A 21029-nucleotide genomic window follows, 5' to 3' on the forward strand; every position below is an offset into this window, starting at 1 on the left:
CCTGATAGAATGCATATGGTTTAACATTTACAACGTTTGTCATATTTCTTACAGGCTTGTGTAGCTGTTGATGTCTCAAAAGTGTAGTTGTAAGACATGATGTATATGATTCTCAGGTGGCTCAATGAAGATCCAAAGTTGGCAAAAAGCAATTAGTGTCCTGCCAATCCGTCTGGACCAACACAAAATTCTGAAAAGATCCCAAGATAATACATATGGTGGATTCACTACTCTGCAGATGCAGGTAGGCTGACAATTTTTGTGATCTAACTATTGCAGAGGGGAAAAACAAGAGAGATTTTGATTTTTCGACATAATACATGTCGATTGACTCATTAAAACAAAACTTCCTAGCTGTTCCTGCATGGTGCGCTCATATGCAGCATCAATTGTGGGCTACCAGTTCGATCAGATTCGAGCCTCCCTCTTTGGTATGATCTCCCTCATCATCCTCCGAGTCTGCTCACCCCATTCCACTTTCCCTGCGTCGTCATACAATCCCGCGAGCAGCGCGTAGATAGTCGGATCTGACTGATCGATCTCCATCGCCTTCCTCGCCGTGCACTCTCCAAGAACCAGGTTCCGATGACGCCTGCAGGAAGCCAACAAAGTCTTGTAGATTGAGACATCCGGTTTCAATGGCATCGTTTCTATGGTACATGCCGCAGCCTCAAGCCTCCCCGCTCGCCCCAGCATGTCCACCAAGCAAACGTAGTGCTCTCGCCGCGGCACTACGTCGTGCTCGTGCATGGAGTTGAAAAAGTCGACGCCTGAGTCGACCAGCCCACTGTGGCTGCATGCTTGCAAGACCAGCAAGAAGGTGACCTCGTCAGGACGCGCACTCACCAGCCGCATGTCCTCAAACGCTGACAGAGCTGCGGCGAACTGGCCGTTCGACGTTAGGCCGGAAATTAATCCGTTCCACGATACTACATTTGGCTCCTTCATCGTTGTGAAGACCCTGCGCGCTTCGTCTACGCCCCCGCATTTACCATACACGTCGATAAGGCCATTGGAGACCGAAACTACGCTCAGCAGTCCGGACTTAAGTGAGAAGCCGTGAAGCTGCTCGCCGAATTGCCTCGCTGACAACCCTGCAACAGATGATAGGAAGCAAGCAAGGATGAAACCATCGATCTTCACGTCCTGCTCGTGCATGGGCGCGATCAGGTCGAGCGCCCTCCGGTAGTGGCCCGTCTGGTTGATCCCTTTTGCCAAGCTGGTATACGTTAGCACGTCTCTGCGAGGCATCATCCTGTGCGCTACGGTCCATGCCTCGTTCACCCTCCCACATCTCGCGTAGAAGTCGACTAGAGCATTCCCGGTGACCAAGTCCGATGAGTTCACCATGGTCTTGATGATGTAAGCGTGAAGCTTCCGTGCGTGAGACAGAGCTTCTGGAGAATTGAAACTGCGGAGCATAGTAGACAAAGTGTAAGAATTGGGTTCGATTCCCGCGAGTTGCATCTCCAATAAAGCTGCGCACGCCAGGTGTTCAGCTCCGAGTCGAGCAAGCCCCGCTATGAGAGCAGTCCAAGAGACGACGTTAGGAGTGGCGATTGCTCTGAAGGCACGCATAGGTGCATCCCGATCCGTGGAGTGTTTGGCGTACAAGTCAACCAGTGAATTGCCGACCGATACATCGGGTACCAATCCAGCCTTCACCGCCTGGCAGTGTATCTGCTTCCCTAATTCTGGCGAAGGGACAGAGGAACAGGTGCTGATGACTGCGGCATAGGTGAAGGCATTCGGCTCCGCCCCTCCCTTCTTCATCTCTTGGAACATCGCGATGGCCTCTTGGTAGTATCCTGCTTGGGAGTATCCGGTGATCATCGCCGTCCAGAGCATGACATCAGAGTCCGGTGTCTGCCGGAACACTTTTATGGCATAGCGCGGCCACTGACATTTCCAATACATGTCAACCAGCGCCGTCTTCAGCACCAGATTGAGCTCGACCCCCAAACGGATCACGTGAGCATGGAGCATCCTTCCGCCGCGGAGGCCAAAGAAGCGCCCGCAGGACGTGAGAAGCTTGGCGATGGTAAATGCTGTTGGCGTAATGCCACTCTCGATCATGAGCGAGTACAACTGGATTGCCTTGGTCCAATCCTCAGCTTCGACGAGAGCTGAGATCATGGCGGTCAAGGAGACGACATCCTTGTACTCTGTGGACGAGAAAATCGTCAATGCTTCCTCCAGCCTCCCACATTTTGCATAGCAGTCCAAGAGAGCACTTCCAACCACTGAATCGGCCGCAAGGCCGTGCAGTTGAACCTGCGCATGGATCTGCACTCCGAGGTCAAGTGACCTGAGTGAGGCGGCGCAGCGGGCGGCGCTTGAGAACGTGAACTCGTTAGGAACAACAGAGGGATCACTAACTAGCATACATTTGAACAACTCCAGCGCCTCCTGGTGCTTCTGGGTTCGCGTGCAGGCCGCGATGATGCTCGTCCAAGTCACGACGTCTCTGTTGGTCAATTCGTCGAACAACTTGCGTGCACTGTCGAGTCCACAACATTTGGAATAGAAACCGAGGAGGTGGTTGCTCAGCGGGAGCTGGTCACGGAAACCAAGCTTGATGATGAAGCTGTGGAGGCATAATCCATGCCTCGAGGATCTAGAAATGGAGCAGGAAGCGAGAAGACTGCAGCAGAAATCCTCGGTGACACGGGAAGGCGGCTGATAGACGCGTTGGAGTGGATGCGGAGGGTAAGATTTGGAAGGCAGGCTGCGAAATATTTGGGACAACCTCTGCCGAGGAGAGGTGACAGAATCGGTTCTAGAGGGAGGAAGCGAGGTGGCGGGGAAGAAGCCTTTGCTCCAACACCGTCTCAGCCTCATGCGATTATTCTCCTCTCATAAAAGAGCATCGTCTGGGTTACAGTCAAATAGCAAACGCACCCGGGTTGTCAACCAGGCCCGGCAGGATGGCCCAAGATCGATCCGCTCAAATTCTAATATATGACTGGAAAATAAAGATGATGGCCGTGGGACCCAACTGTAACGAGGAATCAGGATCAAATGTCTTCAAAAAACATGTTTCGTATTCTTCTACCACGCTGAACGTAGATCCTGGAAGTCCTTTGCTGTGAATATGGAGTATCCTGCCTTGCCAAAGACATCCAATCTGGAAAGCATCCCTAGGGGCAACGGAGATTCCCAAAGTTCATTATCTCCTCTATCGGACGCCACGTCAGACTGTGTGAGAGGAGATTTTGTGGGTACGAGAGAATTTGGGACCGGGAGCTATTCCTGTTCCGACAGACGGATGATAAGAACAGATCAATAATATATTAGTAGTAACCAAGTCCGTGTTTGAAATTTGAAATCTGTGATGAACTCTTGATCTCTTTGTCGGTACACAGATATATACCAGTCGATGTCCAGTTGCTATCTTGCTCGAATCTCTCTCCACTCAGAGACTCAAATCGACTCTTCTCCAGGTAACATTTTGATCTTCTTTCTCCTTGCAAGAACGCTCCTCCATTCACCCCTGTCCTCTGCTCGCTTAGCCTCATTGATTGAGCCGCAAGCAAGGAGATCGAATGATTCTGTCTATTTCTCACGCTTCCTTGTCCAATATTTCGCATCGATAGTGGTTGGTTGGTGGGGTTTTTGATTTGTTTTCTGAATGAGATGATTCGAGTGACAATTACGTTTTTGTACCGGTTGGTGAATCAAAATTTATCCCTCTATCCGTTACTTGCGTGATCACAAAGGGCGAGGTTAAAACCGGAGCAAAAGGAGGCCTTTTCTTGGTCTTTGCCATTTGAAACTAGAGGGAAGAACATTAGGACTTACGAAGACTCTGTTCTGTTTTAATTTCTACGAACCGAAGAAATAGGAAACAATGCTTGAGTACATTATGTCGAACATCTTTTTTTTTTTTTTTCATTTTCTATGAACTGTCGTACTAGGAATATACGCTTCACTAATATGTTTCCTTGTTACCATTGTTGGGCAGGCAAAAGCAGCATACATTAGTGATTTAATAAAGCTCCGAATTTGAAGAATGTGTGACCGGCCTGCTCTGAAATGCAAAACGAACATGTAATCACATGATGGTGCTGCTTTTTCTGTGTTTGATTGAAGCAGTGCTTATACTAAACCCTTTTGTTTTTCTCTCTTCTTAATCAGAAAAGATTCGATTCCTAACTGTCCGAAACCAAAACAAAATCATGACGCGAGATTTAAGATGGGTAACCAAGATGATTTCAGGATAGATAGGCGCTCACAGGTTGGTTTCAACTTTCAAGACATGCCACTCCACATCGCTTCCAAATAAAGAGAATCACACTGCCAAACTCTATTCACCAGCTAAATTGCTATTTCCACTTCCAGTACCATTTTTTATTTTATTCCTGATAATCAGTATATGATGATCTATATTTGATTTTGCGGCCAGATTACCTTTTAAACAAACTTAAAAATTTTAAAAAGAAAAATGCAATTTCTATTTCTTAGTTCTTTAGCATCAACAACAGCAATCACTCTGGTGACTTCTATGCTCTCAATCCCTTATCAGATGGTATCTTTAGTTTTCCTCATGATGTTTGGCTCTCAACTGGCTACTGTCTGACCAGAGGCAGATAATGTTTTATGTATTATAGTAAAATTGGTGTATTTTGTATATCTTTTCCTATTAATCCTTCTCAATGAATATATATTCCATGTTTTCAGAACTCCTACTTCACTATTGTATTTTTTTTCCTGCAAACAAAAAACACAAAACAAGGATTCCTTGATTATACATAGTTGTTACTGATACGCCTTAAAGCTTTACTAAGTAATCCAACTTTTAGTTTGAAAAAGCGTTGTATTCTTACCAAATTTCTAAGCTTGTAGTAATATTTTAGGAAAATAATCAAGTTGGAGAAGCTGGAAGCATGATGTTGTATAAAAGAAACTTCTCCAAACATTCTTCTAGGTTTCAACTGGAGCAGGATGTAAGTATACTTTATTCTTCTCTTCTATTGTAATTAATTTTTTGATAATGGTTATAGTATGTCATAGGTAATATGTGGTATCATGTTTCTGCTACCTGCCTTTTGGAGCTCATCATCAATCGCTATTGCCCTAGTTTGTATTGTGATTTTGTAAAATGATTGCCAACTTGTGATATACAGTTTATTAAATGTTCTCGATTGGGTGAATCTGGTGATTCAATTTGTTTGTCACCAAAACTATTAGGATATTGGGATTTCAATAAGTACTTGATAGAGAAATGTTTTGCTTAAAATCTACATTGACTATTGATATGAAGTGTCTTTTTTTTTCAGCTTCATGAAATATTAGCTCTCTCTCTCTCTCTCTCTCTATTACTAGATTAGTGTTGCCTGATATTATGTTTCAGGTTCATAGGCTCCAACAAGTGTTGCAGGATGAAATGGAATTGCATGTCGTTCTTGAAAATGCTTTAGAGCATGCTGCTGTGACCCTATCTGATTTGACATGCCTCCCAAATGAGGTATCCTCTTCGATCCCATAGAGATCCATTTAACATATAAACTAACGCTGCCAAACCAAACATTATGTTTCTTAATGTCTTGTAAAATAGATAAGTTTCTGGATAGTTATCATCTCTATCGCCAGACTACTGTTCAGATCCACTTCCGCATTGTTTTATACCCATGACATACACTTGAGAGTAGTGAATTGAATAAAATATGTATATATTTGCAATCAACACAAAACTATATCAACTGAGTTCCCTTTTTATTCTCACATCGTGTTCATCAACACCACAAATTTCATATCAAATTCTTTGTGCATCTATTTGATATTTTTCAGTTTGTGAAACGAGGATAGGAGATGTTGGGAGATTGTTGCCAGAAAGCTAGAATGATAGTTTGTCCACTAGTAACAATTGTCAACCTCAAAGTTTGTAAGTGCTTTTCTTATGGATCAATTCATCCTCAACAATGGTATTATCAAATCGAGTTCAAATTTTCTCTAGGATATATAACAAGATGGACTAACTTTATGCAACATTAGTGCGGAAGAGTTTGAGATTCACTTAACCTGGAAACAAAGTTGCTGAAATTGGCCAATTATAGTGCACAAATCTAATAACTAGAGTTTTGTCTATAGGGAGGAATATTGCTACAGGAACTTGAGAGTAACTTCCTGTTTCCTATGTATTCAAGTGAAGTTTGCTGAGATATGTTAACAGGTTGTGCCAAGTCCAGTTATGACATGGGCACAATGGGCATTTTGAAGTGTCTCACATGCACACTTCGTGTGTTCCTCGTAAATTTCATTTACCACGGCAGCTGTCGCACTCATTTGTGTAGTCATGCAATGCAGTGCATTTGCATTACTCATGTGCATTGCACATGTTTTTTAGCATGCTTCTGCAACTGCAGCATATATGGTGCCTCCACTGCATATTTTTTCCAAGACATAATTTTATTACATCTATATTTTAATGTCCTCAACTCCCTTAAAAAATTAAATATCAGACCAAAGTTGCTAGACGAACTCTTACAAGCTCTCTTCTTTTTTCTCCATGTTTTAAAAGCCTGTTGGGAATACCTTTCTCTTTTTGAAAATTCTGGGAAAAAAAATGAAGCCATCAACACAATCTCTGGATGCAGCTTTCCTTGGTCCTTAGATATAATCAATCTTTCTCTGGATTATCATCTATATATATTGCAATGTTCCAATGAGTTGTACTTTAAAAAAACATGCCGTTTTACTACAAATGGATAGTTATATGGAATCCATTCCATTTGTTAGTTATTACCAGTTTCATATTTCAAAGCATTTTATAATGCAAAGAAATGCCTGGGTGTTGTTTGCAGGTACAGGAATTGCTGTCCAATATAGCATCATTAGAGATGACTGTTTCCAGATTAGAGGAAGAGATGATGTCTTTGCATTTTAAGCTTATTCAAGAAAGAAATGAAAGAAGACTTGCTGAGTATCGATTAAAACAATTGCCTACCCAGCCATCAAAAATCTGCCCTGCTAAAAAAGCAGAAAATGTAAACCTTTTCCCATTTTCATTTTTTTTAAAAAAATATATAAATGAGTTAATTTTATCCTAAGCAAAGAACACTATGTAACTTTTCAATGGAATGTTTCTATTGTTGCATCTCTAACCTAATCTTAGAATTGACCTTTGAAATGGCATGTTCCCTTTTCTTTTCTGTTACTTTCATAGATTTAAAGAATATATTCTCAATGCCATTCACATCAAATGGAGTAACAGAAATATTCTTTAAACTCATCAAATGGTTGCACATACGTTATCTGCATTATATGATGAGTTTGAAGCCTTGTAGAGTACTACACGCTATTGGAGTAGTACATACAACCAGTATTTACTGGTCCACCCTAGCCATAAGAAGTATGAACAAGCCTCTAGTACTTTACAAACAAATTATTGTACTTGTAAATTTTGTCAACTATAAGCTGGAAATTGTCATGCAAGTTAATAGGAATTGTATTTGAAATAAGGCAAAAATAAGGTAGAAGTAACACTGCACCCAGTGATATTGATCTCCAAAATCTGGAGGTGACAATAAACAGCTTATGAATATAAGCTATGTTGTGTTTCATAGGTCTATGTTCTGGTCTAAATTTGTAATGGGTTGTGATTTTGTCAGGATACAGTAGGCAGCGTGCTTAATCAAGAACAGAAGTTATTAGAGGAAGACATTTGTCACCAAGTACCAACTGAAAGTTTCAGAAAACAGATCCCCATCAAAGGCCTTTGGAAGCATCCCAATCAGCTATCTGAAGAAATAGTTCGTTGTATGAAAAATATATTCATCTCGTTAGCTGATGTTTCTACGGTATCATCACGAATGTCGTCCTCTGACATTATTTACATTCCTTCATCACCGGCGGAGAATTTTTCAAATTCATCACATTGCTCGATGTCTGAACCATCAATTCCATCATGGGCTGATAGTCCTCGAATTGGTCTGCAATATAATAATGAAATTTTAGCCACTGGAACCTCATTTGATCCATACAGAGTTCATGGAAAACTGTGTTGGGCTGATATTGGTAATTATGGTTTGGTGACTGAAGTCTCCTGGATGTCAGTGGAGAAAAGGCAACTTGAATATGCTGCTGGTGCACTTAGACGGTTCAGGTACTTTCTGTTCAATATTTTCTCTTTTAATTTAAATACCTAGATTTTTTTTATATACATATCTTTCCGATCTGTGTTTATCTTAATTTTGCATTTGTGAATTGTTACCTTTCAGCCACATAGGGCTGTAAATGAATAGGTGATCATGGACAAGTTCAATACTCCACTCAATAAGATCACGTTTATAATCAATATGTAAAAAATAAATAAAATAACACAACTCAAATACTAGTGAGTTCAATTTGTTAATAATCATGAATAAAATTCATAAGCAATTAATGGATAAACACAATTGTTATTTTTTTTAAAAAAAATTATGTTCAATAAGATAAAAAAAGCAATTCACATCTTATAAGTTTTGTACATTTAATATATTAAAAATAAAAAATTAATATCTTTCATTTATTAGATCATTTTTTTATTTAGATTATAACTATAATAATATCTCGAGCTAGGTGAAAGCAATGAAGCTTTGCTTCTGTTATAGTCTTACAATGATGATTTACTATCATACTATGATTGTGGCCTTATCTTGTACTAGTCAAACTATTTCTAACAGTTCTTGGTAAAGCACATCAAAATTGTTAACAAGTGCGCAAAAATTCATAGTATTGGAAGATCTCATTTAATAATAATCAGTGTACAACAATGGAACTGTATATTCTTAAGCAAACTGACACTGTTTTTTTGTAGAGCAAATACATTTTTTTTTTATTTTATAAATCTTCACCAAATATGGGAGTTCATTTTTGTTCCTAAATCTCAAACACAGTCAATGTTCATGTTTAAACATAATATGCAATTTTACTATGTAATATTCATAACCTCCAAGTTACTATGTTTAGAAGACAAGTGATAAATAATGGTAAAGCCACTAACTTGCTATTATGTATCTGGTGGCCAAGCCTCCAAGTAGAGCCGTCAATTTGGGTTGGGTACGTCGGGTTTACTTGCCCCGTTAAACAATTTAATCGAGTTGGGTTGAAATTTTATCAACCCATTAATTGTTTGATTTTTCTTTGTTATGCTAATATCCTTGAATTAGACAGAACACTGATCGAGCAACTAGCAGAAGTAAACCCAGTCCATCTTAACGGTGATGAAAAAATGGCGTTTTGGATAAACTTATACAACGCGCTCATCATGCATGTAAGCTACCGAAACCAAAACTATATACTAGTTTGCTTTAGGAAAAAGACATGTTTACTGTAGGCAAGAAGGATTTGAATATTTTCCGTCATAAAATGCAGGCTTATCTTGCATATGGTGTTCCAAGGAGTGATATGAAACTATTTTCCCTGATGCAGAAGGTTCAATAAACATTATTTCTCCTTCAATATTTTTCCTCTCGGGGAATATTTTGCACTTATAAATTGACTTGCTCTTATCTCTAAAATTAGGCAGCATACACAGTTGGAGGCCATTCATTTAGTGCTTCTGCCATTGAGTATGGAATACTGAAAATGAAGCCACCCGTACACAGACCGCAAACAGTATGTGAAAGACTGCTAAATAGGGAGCCTATTCGTTTGTTGTTCTTTGAATATATTACACAGTGTTGTTATCGTTATTATCTATTCGCAGGCTATATTGCTTGCTCTTCACAAAATAAAATTATCTGAAGAGCAGAAAAAGTTTTCAATCGACACATTTGAGCCACTTGTGGCATTTGCTCTAAGTTGTGGGTCATACTCTTCCCCAGCGGTAATATTGTTTCTAACTTCTCTTTTAGAAAATGCATTTCCTATATCAATTATGTTGATCGAAGTTCTTTTCCTCGAAAGAGAATATTTTCTATATGGATAACATTCAAGTGGTTTACAGGTGAAGATCTATAGTCCCACAAACGTGAAGGAAGAGCTTCAGGAGGCACAAAAAGACTATGTACGAGCTTCAGTTGGAATGAACCACAAGGGGAAATTACTAGTGCCAAAAATTCTCTACTTTTTTGCCAGAAGCCTTGTGGACGATACTAACTTTGCAACTTGGGTCTCTCAATTTCTTCCTCAACAACAAGCAAACTTTGTTCAGCAGTGCATGTCGCAGCGACGACAAAGGATCCTCGCTTCCCGGAATTTTGGAGTCCTACCTTTTGACTCTCGGTTTCGCTATCTTTTCTTGCCGGAGAAATTAACATAACAATGTTGTCCATGCCAAAGGCTACCTCCCTCCGACTCTCCCTCTTGTCATTACATGACCTGCTGAGTGCTGCCAGAACGGAAAATGCAGGTAGAAAGCATGAAAATTGGAGCTCCAGATTTATGGGTACATCTCTTCACATTCAACTACATAAAATTATCAGATGTTTCCGCGTCTAAGGACATTTAAACAATTCTGGATTATTGTGCTGCTTGTGTTATTATTGGGCGAAATGATTATCTTCAGCTTATAGTAAGCCGTAATTTATTAAAATGAGCATTGTACTAATTGGTAACGTAGTTTCTAAAATTTTGCAATAAGATGATTGGTTTCAATGAGGTTCTTTAATTTTCTTATTAATCATAAGAGTTGATGTGTAAATAATTATAGATCAAACATATATATATGGATCTAATGTTGAGAATTTATATATATATATATATATATATATATATATATATATATATATATATATATATATATATATATATGTGGATCTTCAGTGTTGATTTAACAATTAGGTCCGGTTAGTGATCTCAATGATGAGTTGATGACTTGAATTAGTGGAGCTCGATATGATGATATGGACATTATTCTATTTTAACTCTCGACACACTTTTTTGGTTATCAAGATATTCTTTTATGTAATGGACATACTCCTTTTGGTATTTTCATTGTTGACTTACTTTCGTCGGTTGTCGAATTATCCCTTCAAATATCAGCACACACTTTTTGGGTAATCTTATCCCTATGGATAAGAGTATTAAGGTTGAAGTGCAGGCTAAACCTTCTGTCTTTAAGACAATATTGTCTCACCCAAGTGTTTACGGTTTATCAACGATCGTCTCTCAAGATACAACAACTTACGTCTTGAAATAAGAGTACTCTAAATTTCAAGTTCAGTTAAACTTTCGAAGCCTTGAAACTCTTAAGAAATGAGAATTTAAGAAGAGAATTCATAACTTGAGAATTGAATGAAAAATGAGTGATTTGAGTAGAAAGAATGGTGTTTCTTTTATCGAGATAAAGGATTATTTCTAAGAGGTGAAAGACTTCTTCCGAGAAGTGAAAAGACATGAGGTATGTTTTTTTTAGCACGGATCCTTTATATCCCACTTTCCGGTTCAAAGAATAGACCAGTTCATTCATAGGTAGGGTTCTATGGATCACACCTATATGAGTGGCCCCTGGTCCAAAAGCGAACCAGGGTCACGGTCCAGAGGATCCCGCTATGTGTATTTTCACTTAAACCATAATCAATTATCATTAATTAATTCAATTGATTAATCTAATTAATTATTTACTAATCTATTATAAATATTAATTAATCAATTAATTAATATTACAATTATGATTAATCTTTTAATCAATCAATTATTTCACATCTCTCAATAGTTCCATATGAATTGACATTCATGCATACCCAAGTTAGCATTTATGTAATCGTATCCATAAACCCAACTTGTGTGCAAGTCAAAACTTTCATCCGATCATACTGGATCAACCCTTCATTAGACATTAATTTCTCATTCACTCGAGAAATTAGTTTACGACGATCTACTCGTGAAATAATCATCTTATCCCTATTTAATTTATTGGTCACCAAAACTAATTTTCCAACAATCCCCCATATGAATGGAAATTATGGATAATTTCAAGTCTCAAACAAGAGTTTCATCAAAAGACTATCGGATATGGAGAGGTAGTTTGTGGTTTTGAACGTTCTGTAGTGGAATATGATCAGATTTACTTGGCTACCCAATGAATTATGTCTTGAATTGTTCATCCGTTGGTGTAAACTAAGACAATCATATCCACACAATAGCCCCTAGGCTTTTACCGGTTCTCTATCATGTCCGTTTTGGCAATGGACAAAGCTTGAGATTTATAAGTGTTTCATTGAAGCGGTCAGTCTTCACACTTATATAGATAATCTCTTATTAAGAGTATCTTATAATACCTTATTATATCCTTTACGGTATAATATAGAAATTATTTAAAACTTTTGTTCATCCTTTACTCATTTTACAAGTTACACCTTTTGTCTCCAGGAATGAGTTGAAGTAATTACTCCTAGGTGCCTCGAATCTTGTAGCATAGTTATCCCTTTTGAGGCATGATCTTGGTATCTCCGGTCAACATTGTTGGATTACCACTACTCAATTTAAATGTTGAGTTTTAAACTCATTCCCTTAAGCATGCAGTATAGTTGATCTCTCGGTAGACCTTTTTTAACTAGCAGATTCGCACAATTCTCTATATTCAATGAAAATTTCACCACTAGAGATCTACTGGTTTAATGATATTAAGTCATTTCAAGGTTTACCATTTTACACTAGTTCCCTTATTATATAGATTAGCACATATTGATGTATTTTATGCAATCAATTCTTTGAGCCCCCAATTTGAGTGTTTATATCCAAAGACCCCTACATTTATTGGTTCACCCTCACATTTATAGGTTTCATTGGAAGGTTCGTGACCTTTCAATGCCTTATAGAGATTTTTCATTTCTATTTCACGGGGGCTTATACTTTGACGTCTATGTACCTGCATGTACCTCCCTCCATATCCGTGGGGCCGATACTAGGGCGGTCGTTAATGTAGCGGATCTATATTTTTTTTTAAGGATAAATTCAAAAGTTATAAATATAGCTTTTATTATCTTCTCAATGTTTTAGCCACCGTTATTGAATTGAGGTGAATGTGATATAGTCGATTATTGAATGTTGCTCTTTCTCGAGAAACATTCCTTGAGCAATGTCCTACATTCCCTCCCTCAATCACCTTAGATGATCTTGCTTAATTAATTTTTCCAATCATATTTCTAGTGTTTTTTAAAACACTTCTAGGGTCTCAATCTTGCTTAAAAGCAAGTCTCCATAACTCCAATATTCTTATTTCACCAAGTTAAAAATGTGGTTGTCTAATCAGGATGATGACCAAGATTGCACTTGTTCTCAAAAGTGTTCAATCTAGAAGACATGCATCACTTGGTCTTCCAATTTCACCAAGCTAGAGCTATGATCGTCTGATTGAAGTATTGATCAGGATTGCATTTACTCTTCAAGAGACACTCGACTCAAGAAGTATACATCTCTTAGTCATCCAATCTCATTGAGCGAAAATTGTTGTCATTTTATCAGAGTGCTAATCATGATTATATTTACTCTTCGAGAGACACTTGACTCAAGAAGTATATATCTCTTGGTCTTTTAATCTCATCGAACCATAACTATATTTATCTAATTGGAATGCTAACCATGATTGCATTTATTTTTCGTGAGACACTTGACTCAATTTCTTAGTCAATTGCAGCACATGTGATGCAATCCTTCTAATTCATATATTTTGACATCCACTTAGGTCTTATTGAGTTATACTAAAATCTAGCTTTTTACCAAGTGTGCTTGATTTTCTATCTGAAGACTTTCATTAGCCCTCTTTTTGGATAGTTCAAAACTCACTATCATCAACTTTGTGATTTTAGTCAAATGACCCCTACAAAGTCTTGGCCATCATTGTTACATTATTATACCCATGGTATAATTTTGTCGTTCATCCTTTTAAGGCATAGTTCTCACATAGAAAACTTCTATTCTTATGAATAACTCTCCCATTGCTTAAGGTTCACTTTTAGATGGATTAGGATTTCTTTTGATAGTAATCTTAAAAGATACATTTTCTTCAAGTAATACAGTGTCTTTTATTGTCATTACTTGAAGACGATTACAAAGAATTTCTCTCCAGTAGGAGTGGGACTCACGGTCACCATAACCACGAATATTTTCTTCAAATTGTTGGGAGTTTTTATATGTATATGGATCTTTGATGTTGATCCAATAATTAAGCCCACTTAGTCATCTCAACGATGAGTTGATAACTCGAACCAGTGGATCTTGGTATGAGGATATGGACCTTATCCCAATTTAACTCTCAACACACCCTTTCGGTTATCGAGGTACTCCTTTAGATAATAAACATACCCCTTTTGGTATCATCATTGCCAACTTACTTTCGTCGGTCATCGAGATATCCCTTCGAATATCGACACACACCCTTTGAGTAACCTTATCCCTACAAATAAGAGTACTAAGGTCGAGGCGAAGGCTACGCTTTCTTTCCTTAAGACTATATTGCTCCACCCAAGTGTTTATGATTTTTCAGTAATCGTCTCCCAAGATACAAATACTTGCATCTCGAAATAAGAGCACTCCATGTTTTGAGCCCCGTTGAACTTTCAAAGCCTTAAAACTCTTAAGAGATGAGAGAGAGAAGAGAACTCAAGTGAAGAATTCACAACTTGAGAATTGAGTGAAAAATGAGTAATTTGAGTGGAGGGAATGATGTTTCTTTTATAGAGATGGGCGGTTACTTCTAGGAGGTGAAAAGTTTCTTCTAAGAGATGAAATGACAGTAGGTGTATCTTTTCACTTAAACCATAACCAATCATCATTAATTAATTCAATTGATTAATCTAATTAATTATTTAATTAATCTATGATAAATATTAATTAATCAATTAATTAATATCATAATCATGATTAATCTTTTATTCAATCAATTAATCAATTAATGAAATTAATTCTAATTTCACACCTCTCAATGGTTCCACATGGATTGACATTCACGTATACTCGAGTTAGTATTTATGTAATTGCATCCATGAATCCAACTCGTGTGCAAGTTAAAACTTCTATCTGATCATATCGGATCAACCCTTCATTACATATTAATTTTTCATTCACTCGAAAAATTAATTTATGATGGTCTACTTACGAAATAGCCGTCTTATCCCTATTTAATTTATTAGTCATCAAAACTAATATTCCAATTACTTATCTCTATATTAGAGAGTTTAATTAAAATATCTCTAATATATTTATTTCTTTTTATGTTTTTGTTTTGTTTGCTTGTTTTTTATAGAGGTAGCCGGAAGCATGTCTGTGTAAGTACCCTGGGTTAGTTTTGATGTAGTCAACCAAGTTAAGTTAGATCTTGTGTATTTGATCCTTGTGTCTAAGTGTACTGGAGCTTAGGAACAAAAGAAGTCAAACAAAAGACATAGCTAGCAAGGAGGGTGGCATGGAAAAGGAGCCGACAAGCTCGGTGCATCCGAGGGACGAGGTACTTTGAAAGAGTATACCGATGGATGAGAAGAATATGCGCAGAGTTCGAGGGACGAGAAGCCTAGAAGGAAGTCTGCTCAAGGAGAAGGTCGAAGTTGGATTCGGGTGAGCTCAACTCTGGATAACTGAAGTATCACCCATGCGAAGAAGATCAGCCAGGTCTGCCTTATGGAAGGCGCCTTCAATGCTTCATGGAAGGCTCCTTCCATCCTATGGAAGATGCCTTCCCTATCTGTTATCCAAGGATAACATTTTATCCTCGGCGAATAAACTCTATCTGATGGAAGGCGCCTTCAAGCTGCGGATAACATTTTTCAGAGGCAATAAAAAACCCCTAGAGCTAGGAAATATTCAACAACTTGAACTACAACTCTTGTAAAAATTTTCTTGAGATTTTCAGCAATTGAAAAAGGCTTTTCTCCCTGCAACAAATGAGATCTTCTAGTGTCTTTCACTACCTTGGATTAACAACCACTTATGTTGTAACCAAGTAAAACTTTAGCCTCTTAATCTTTCTTTTAAGTTATTTAGTTCAATTTTATTATTGATATTTTAATTGTGCTACTAACCAAATCAAAAGAACGTGAGGTTATTTATTTTGTAGGAAATTCACCCCTCTCTTACCATCTCCCACTGCTCCAACAAGTGGTATTAAAGCTAGAACGCCTCAGAAGGACTAACCGTTGACTAAAGCACCTAGACGATGGCTGGACTGAGCATCTACTCACTGAAATTCGAGGGAGAATTTACGTTATGGAAAAAAAATACATGAAGGTATTTTTCAAAATTTATTTTGAAATTCTTTTAATAATTAAGTATGATTTTGTAGCCCCAAGGACCAATAAAGAGCTAAAAAGGAAGAATACCAATGGATAAAAAAAGAACAAGCCGACTTCGTAGCAAACGGATAGTCAAATTTCAGCATGATACCTCCATAGGAAGTTAGCAGAATCAACACCTACGAATCAGTAAAGGAACTTTGGAAGAAGTTTTTAGACCTATATGAAGGTACGTCTAAAGCCAAGCTCGTAAAATGGGATTTACTCTGGAACCAACTAACCAACATCTGGCTGAAAGAAGGAGAGTCAATAGCACAACTGTATGTCAAACTGAAGGATTTAATCACCGGACTTACGAATCTTGGAGAACAGGTAACAAATTGAGATTATTTATGGTGTGCATTAAATGCTTTCCCTAAACACAAGAATGGACGTCTATAGTAGACTCCTATTATATTTCAAAAGATCTAGAGGTAAGTTCTTTAGAGAGTTTACTTTCTGATAGATCAATTAAGTGCGATAGAGGGGGGGGGGGGGGGGAATATCGCACTCTTTTAAAAACTTTTCTTTTCGTATTTCAAAACAATTCGAGTAAGCAACGGAAAATATAAAGAGACAAGTTCGTTTACTTTGTTCGGAGCTTAGCTCGACTCCTACTCGAAAGCTCGCAGTCCTTGACTGCACCAAACCCTTGGTCAAATGAAGCTTTCTGAGTGCTGGTCGTGTGGCCGCTGACAGAGCCTGATTCTGAGTTCTGAATCAAAAGTTATGACCATTTGAAGCTCAAGGGGTCATATGATTCTGCAACACAAAGTTAGTTCGATATAATAATAATATTCCTGCAAAACAAAGTTAGCACAGTTATAATACATGAGTAGTAATATGCATGAATATAACAGTTAGGACTGTCTTGATCTCAACTTGGAAACCTTCCTGGTTTCTTCAGTTGGATCAGCAACCTTAGGTTGTTCCCTTCAGGAACCCGACCTCACTGTCGCTCCTCCAGTTATTTATCTCAACCTACCTGCCAAACGTTGGGTCTTCCAAACCTGTTTGGACTTTACTGTCTGGTCGTGACTAGGACTTTCTCGATTGAGTAAATAGCCTGCACACTTAGCCAAATCATCAAATCATAACAAGACTTAACTTGAACCTTTGACAACATCGAAACTCAGGTTTGATTCTGGTGCACTTTGCACCAACAATCTCCCCCTTTTTGATGTTTGGCAATTAAGGTTCATAGTTAAGTTTAAAATATGCAGAGTTAAGTAAAAAAGATTTTAACTCTCCCCCTGAGTTCAATAACTCCTCCAAAATTTACTATCTCTCCCCCTTTGACACACATCAAAAATAGGGGTAATACCAACCAACATATTTGAAATAGTTCAAGAGAAAAATTAAGAGTTTGAGTTAGAAAAATCATTTGTTTTTTATTTAAAATCAAGGTTTGAGTATAAGTTAGAAAGATTGAAAAAAAACATAAAATATCTAAGCATTTTAATGGAATTCAGTTAAAAGTTTTTAAAAAATATATCAGAACAAGTTAAAATTTTTTAAAAAATATATTTAGAATAACTTAAAAATTTCCATGAATAAGTGTGCGTTAAAGAAAGCGTAAATTTTACGATTTATTAGAAAAATTTTCTAAGGAAAACTATTGAAGTTAGAAAATTTTCTAAGAGAAAATAGTGAACGAAGTTTTGAAATTAGTCTTTAGAGTTTTTTTTTAAAAAAAATTTCCTAAGTCAAAATTTTGAAGAAGAAAGTTTGATGAAAAAGTTAAGTTTTGAAAGGCTGAAGCAAAATTTTATAATTAAGAACATTTATATTTTTTAGGAAAATAAGTGTATAATTTTTGAAATATTTTAGAAAGAGAATTTTGAAATATATTTTAAAACCCATAAGTCTAAAAGAAATATTTAACAAATAAGTTTTGAAAATATGAAATTTGAAAAATTCTAAGAAAAATTGGTCTTGAAATGATGTTGATACTCTCCCTTAATTAAATAATAACCTAAGTTCGAGTGGGATATGAAAAATATATGTTAGACCAAAGTTTTGGAATAGTTTTTAATTTAATTAATTAATCTCATCATTTCTAAGTTATCAAACTAAATAAACCTATAGTTGTGTGAGATGAGTCAATTTTAGTAATTAGGATAAGTTAATATTTGATTAAAGTTTAATTTACGGTTAAAGTTTAAAGTTAATAATTAAGTTTGATTTAGTTAATCAAATATTATTTGCCAAATTTGATTATTGAATTATTCAAGTTAAACTTAATTAAGGTTAGTTTTGAATTGATTAAGATTAATTTAAATTAATAAAATACGGTGATTAGTTTAAATTGTTGATCAATTTTAGATTAATTGATTAAGTTGAGAATTAAATTAGGATTAGTTTGAATTTTGTGTTAATTAGATTTCTAAAGTTCGCTTCAAATTAATTAATGATTTAATTATTGTTTGAATTAAATAAATTAGGTTTAAAACTTTAATGGTTTATTTAGTTTCTAATTTAATGTATAATTTAAAATAAAATTAATTAATTAAGGATTAATTTAAAGTTGATTTTTAAGTTAACTATTTAAAACAATTTAATTAGTATTGATTAAATTAAACATAATTAATTTAGGGTTAGTAATTAATTTATTAATTAAGAATAATTAATTCATTTATTTATTAAATTAGATTAATTGAGCAAGTTGATTAACTTAATTTAACTTTAATTATTAATTTCAGTTTTAAATAATTTGATTAATTAAGAGTTAATTAATTGAATTAAATTAGTTTTGAGTTAGATTGATTTGGTTTACATTATTATAATTATTAGATTAGTTATTACTTATTTCAATAAAAATGATTATCATTTTAAGTTAGAGTTTAATTTTGAGATGATTAAGTGTTAGTTTAATTTCAATTTGAATTAAGCTTTAAACTTTAGTATTGAATTTAGGTCTAAACTAGTTAAATTTTATGTTGTGTAAGGTTTTTTTTTTATTTTTTTACTTAAAGTTTTAAGTTTATATTTTTTAAATTTTAGCTTAAGTTTTAATTTATGTTTTAATTAATTTTAAGTTTATTATTATTAAAAATTTATTTTTCTTTATTTATTAATTTATGTCTTTATATAGAAATTTCAAGATTAATTGTTACATAAAATTAACAAATTAATTTGTGATTTCAAGTTCAAATAATTGATTAATCATTTAGTTTTGAATTTAGAGTTAATTTAGTTTTACTTTAAGTTTACAATTTTAAGTTTTAATTAAGTTTTAAAATAATTTTAATTAACTTTCAAAATAATTTTAAATAAGTTTTAAAATAATTATAATTAAGTTTTTTGAAATAATTTTTAAATTAAGTTTTAAAACACTTTTTAAATTAAGTTTTAAAGTAATTTTTAAATTAAGTTTTAAAGTAATTTTTAATTAAGTTTTAAAGTAATTTTTAATTAAGTTTTTAATATAATTTTTAAGTTTTAAAATAATTTTAATTAAGTTTTTAAATAAGTTTAATTAAGTTTTAAAATAATTTTAATTAAGTTTTAAAATAATTTTAATTAAGTTTTTTTAAAATAATTTTAATAAAGTTTTAAAATAATTTTAATAAAGTTTTAAAATAATTTTAATTAAGTTTCAAAATAATTTTTTAATTAAGTTTCAAAATAATTTTTTAATTAAGTTTTAAAATAATTTTAATTAAGTTTTAAAATAATTTTAATTAAGTTTTAAAATAATTTTTAAATTAAGTTTTAAAATAATTTTTAATAAAGTTTTAAAATAATTTTAATTAAGTTTTTAAAATAATTTTAATAAAGTTTTAAAATAATTTTAATTTAAAATCATTTTAATTAAATTTTTAAATAATTTTAATTAAGTTTTAAAATAATTTTAATTAAGTTTTTTTAAATAATTTTAATAAAGTTTTAAAATAATATTAATAAGGTTTTAAAATAATTTTAATAAAGTTTTAAAATAATTTTAATTAAGTTTCAAAATAATTTTTAAATTAAGTTTTAAAATAATTTTAATTAAGTTTTTTAAAATAATTTTAATAAAGTTTTAAAATAATTTGAATTAAGTTTTAAAATAATTTTTTAATTATGTTTTAAAATAATTTTAATAAAGTTTTAAAATAATTTTATTTAAGTTTTAAAATATTTTTTTAATTATGTTTTAAACTAATTTTAATTAAGTTTTAAAATAACTTTTTAATTAAGTTTTAAAATTATTTTTAAATTTAGTTTTAATGTAATTTTTAATTAAGTTTTAAAGTAATTTTTAATTAAGTTTTTAAAATAATTTTAATTAAGTTTAAAATTAAGTTTTAAAATAATTTTAATTAAGTTTTTAAAATAATTTTAATTAAGTTTTAAAATAATTTTTTAATTAAGTTTTAAAATAATTTTTAAATGAAGTTTTAAAATAATTATTAAATTAAGTTTTAATGTAATTTTTAATTTAGTTTTTAAAATAATTTTTATGTTTTAAAATAATTTTAATTTTGTTTTAAAATAATTTTAATTATGTTTTAAAATAATTTTAATTAAGTTTTAAAATAATTTTTAAATTAAATTTTAAATTTATTTTTAATTTTAAAATAATTTTTATTATGCTTTAAAATAATTTTAATTAAGTTTTAAAATAATTTCATTTAAGTTTTGAAATAATTATTTATTTATTGAAAAAGATTATTGAACTCATGTTAGATTCAAACTTAGCTTTGGGTTAATCAAGCAGGCTTCCTAACGATAAGTTTTCAGTTCAGTGGCGAGGCATATGACCTTCTTGTGTATCAATGGTAGACCACTTGCTGAAGACTTTCCAAACTATTCCCGCCCAAAAAACTTAATTCTAAATTTTGGTCTAACTAGCCC

At 34.1% G+C, this 21029-nt stretch overlaps 2 protein-coding genes across 2 annotated transcripts; one reads left to right on the top strand and one right to left on the bottom strand.

Moving 5' to 3' along the window:
- Window positions 1-152: 152 nt before the first annotated feature.
- Window positions 153-2869, bottom strand: LOC122019932 (pentatricopeptide repeat-containing protein At5g52850, chloroplastic-like). The gene has a single exon (XM_042577582.1). The coding sequence runs from the start codon at window positions 2839-2841 to the stop codon at window positions 409-411; it is 2433 nt and encodes an 810-aa protein (XP_042433516.1). The 5' UTR covers window positions 2842-2869; the 3' UTR covers window positions 153-408.
- Window positions 2828-10538, top strand: LOC122019940. Its single transcript, XM_042577594.1, has 12 exons — window positions 2828-3443; window positions 3965-4050; window positions 4138-4237; window positions 4857-4946; window positions 5354-5467; window positions 6804-6986; window positions 7611-8104; window positions 9154-9253; window positions 9355-9414; window positions 9505-9597; window positions 9689-9808; window positions 9929-10538. The coding sequence occupies exons 2-12, from the start codon at window positions 4013-4015 to the stop codon at window positions 10241-10243; spliced, it is 1707 nt and encodes a 568-aa protein (XP_042433528.1). The 5' UTR covers window positions 2828-3443; window positions 3965-4012; the 3' UTR covers window positions 10244-10538.
- The last annotated feature ends 10491 nt before the right edge of the window (window positions 10539-21029 follow it).

This window comes from Zingiber officinale, chromosome 1A (assembly GCF_018446385.1).
Source record: "Zingiber officinale cultivar Zhangliang chromosome 1A, Zo_v1.1, whole genome shotgun sequence".
Classification (NCBI taxonomy): Eukaryota; Viridiplantae; Streptophyta; class Magnoliopsida; order Zingiberales; family Zingiberaceae; genus Zingiber; species Zingiber officinale.

What these genes read in the sequence shown, in the direction of transcription:
- LOC122019932 (XM_042577582.1), bottom strand. Translation starts at nt 2,841, where the DNA reads ATGAGGCTGAGACGGTGTTGGAGCAAAGGCTTCTTCCCCGCCACCTCG.
- LOC122019940 (XM_042577594.1), top strand. Translation starts at nt 4,013, where the DNA reads ATGTGTGACCGGCCTGCTCTGAAATGCAAAACGAACAT. An exon ending in TGACATGCCTCCCAAATGAG is followed by an intron (nt 5,468 to 6,803) that starts GTATCCTCTTCG and finishes TGTTGTTTGCAG; the next exon opens with GTACAGGAATTGCTGTCCAA. An exon ending in CTGCTAAAAAAGCAGAAAAT is followed by an intron (nt 6,987 to 7,610) that starts GTAAACCTTTTC and finishes TGATTTTGTCAG; the next exon opens with GATACAGTAGGCAGCGTGCT.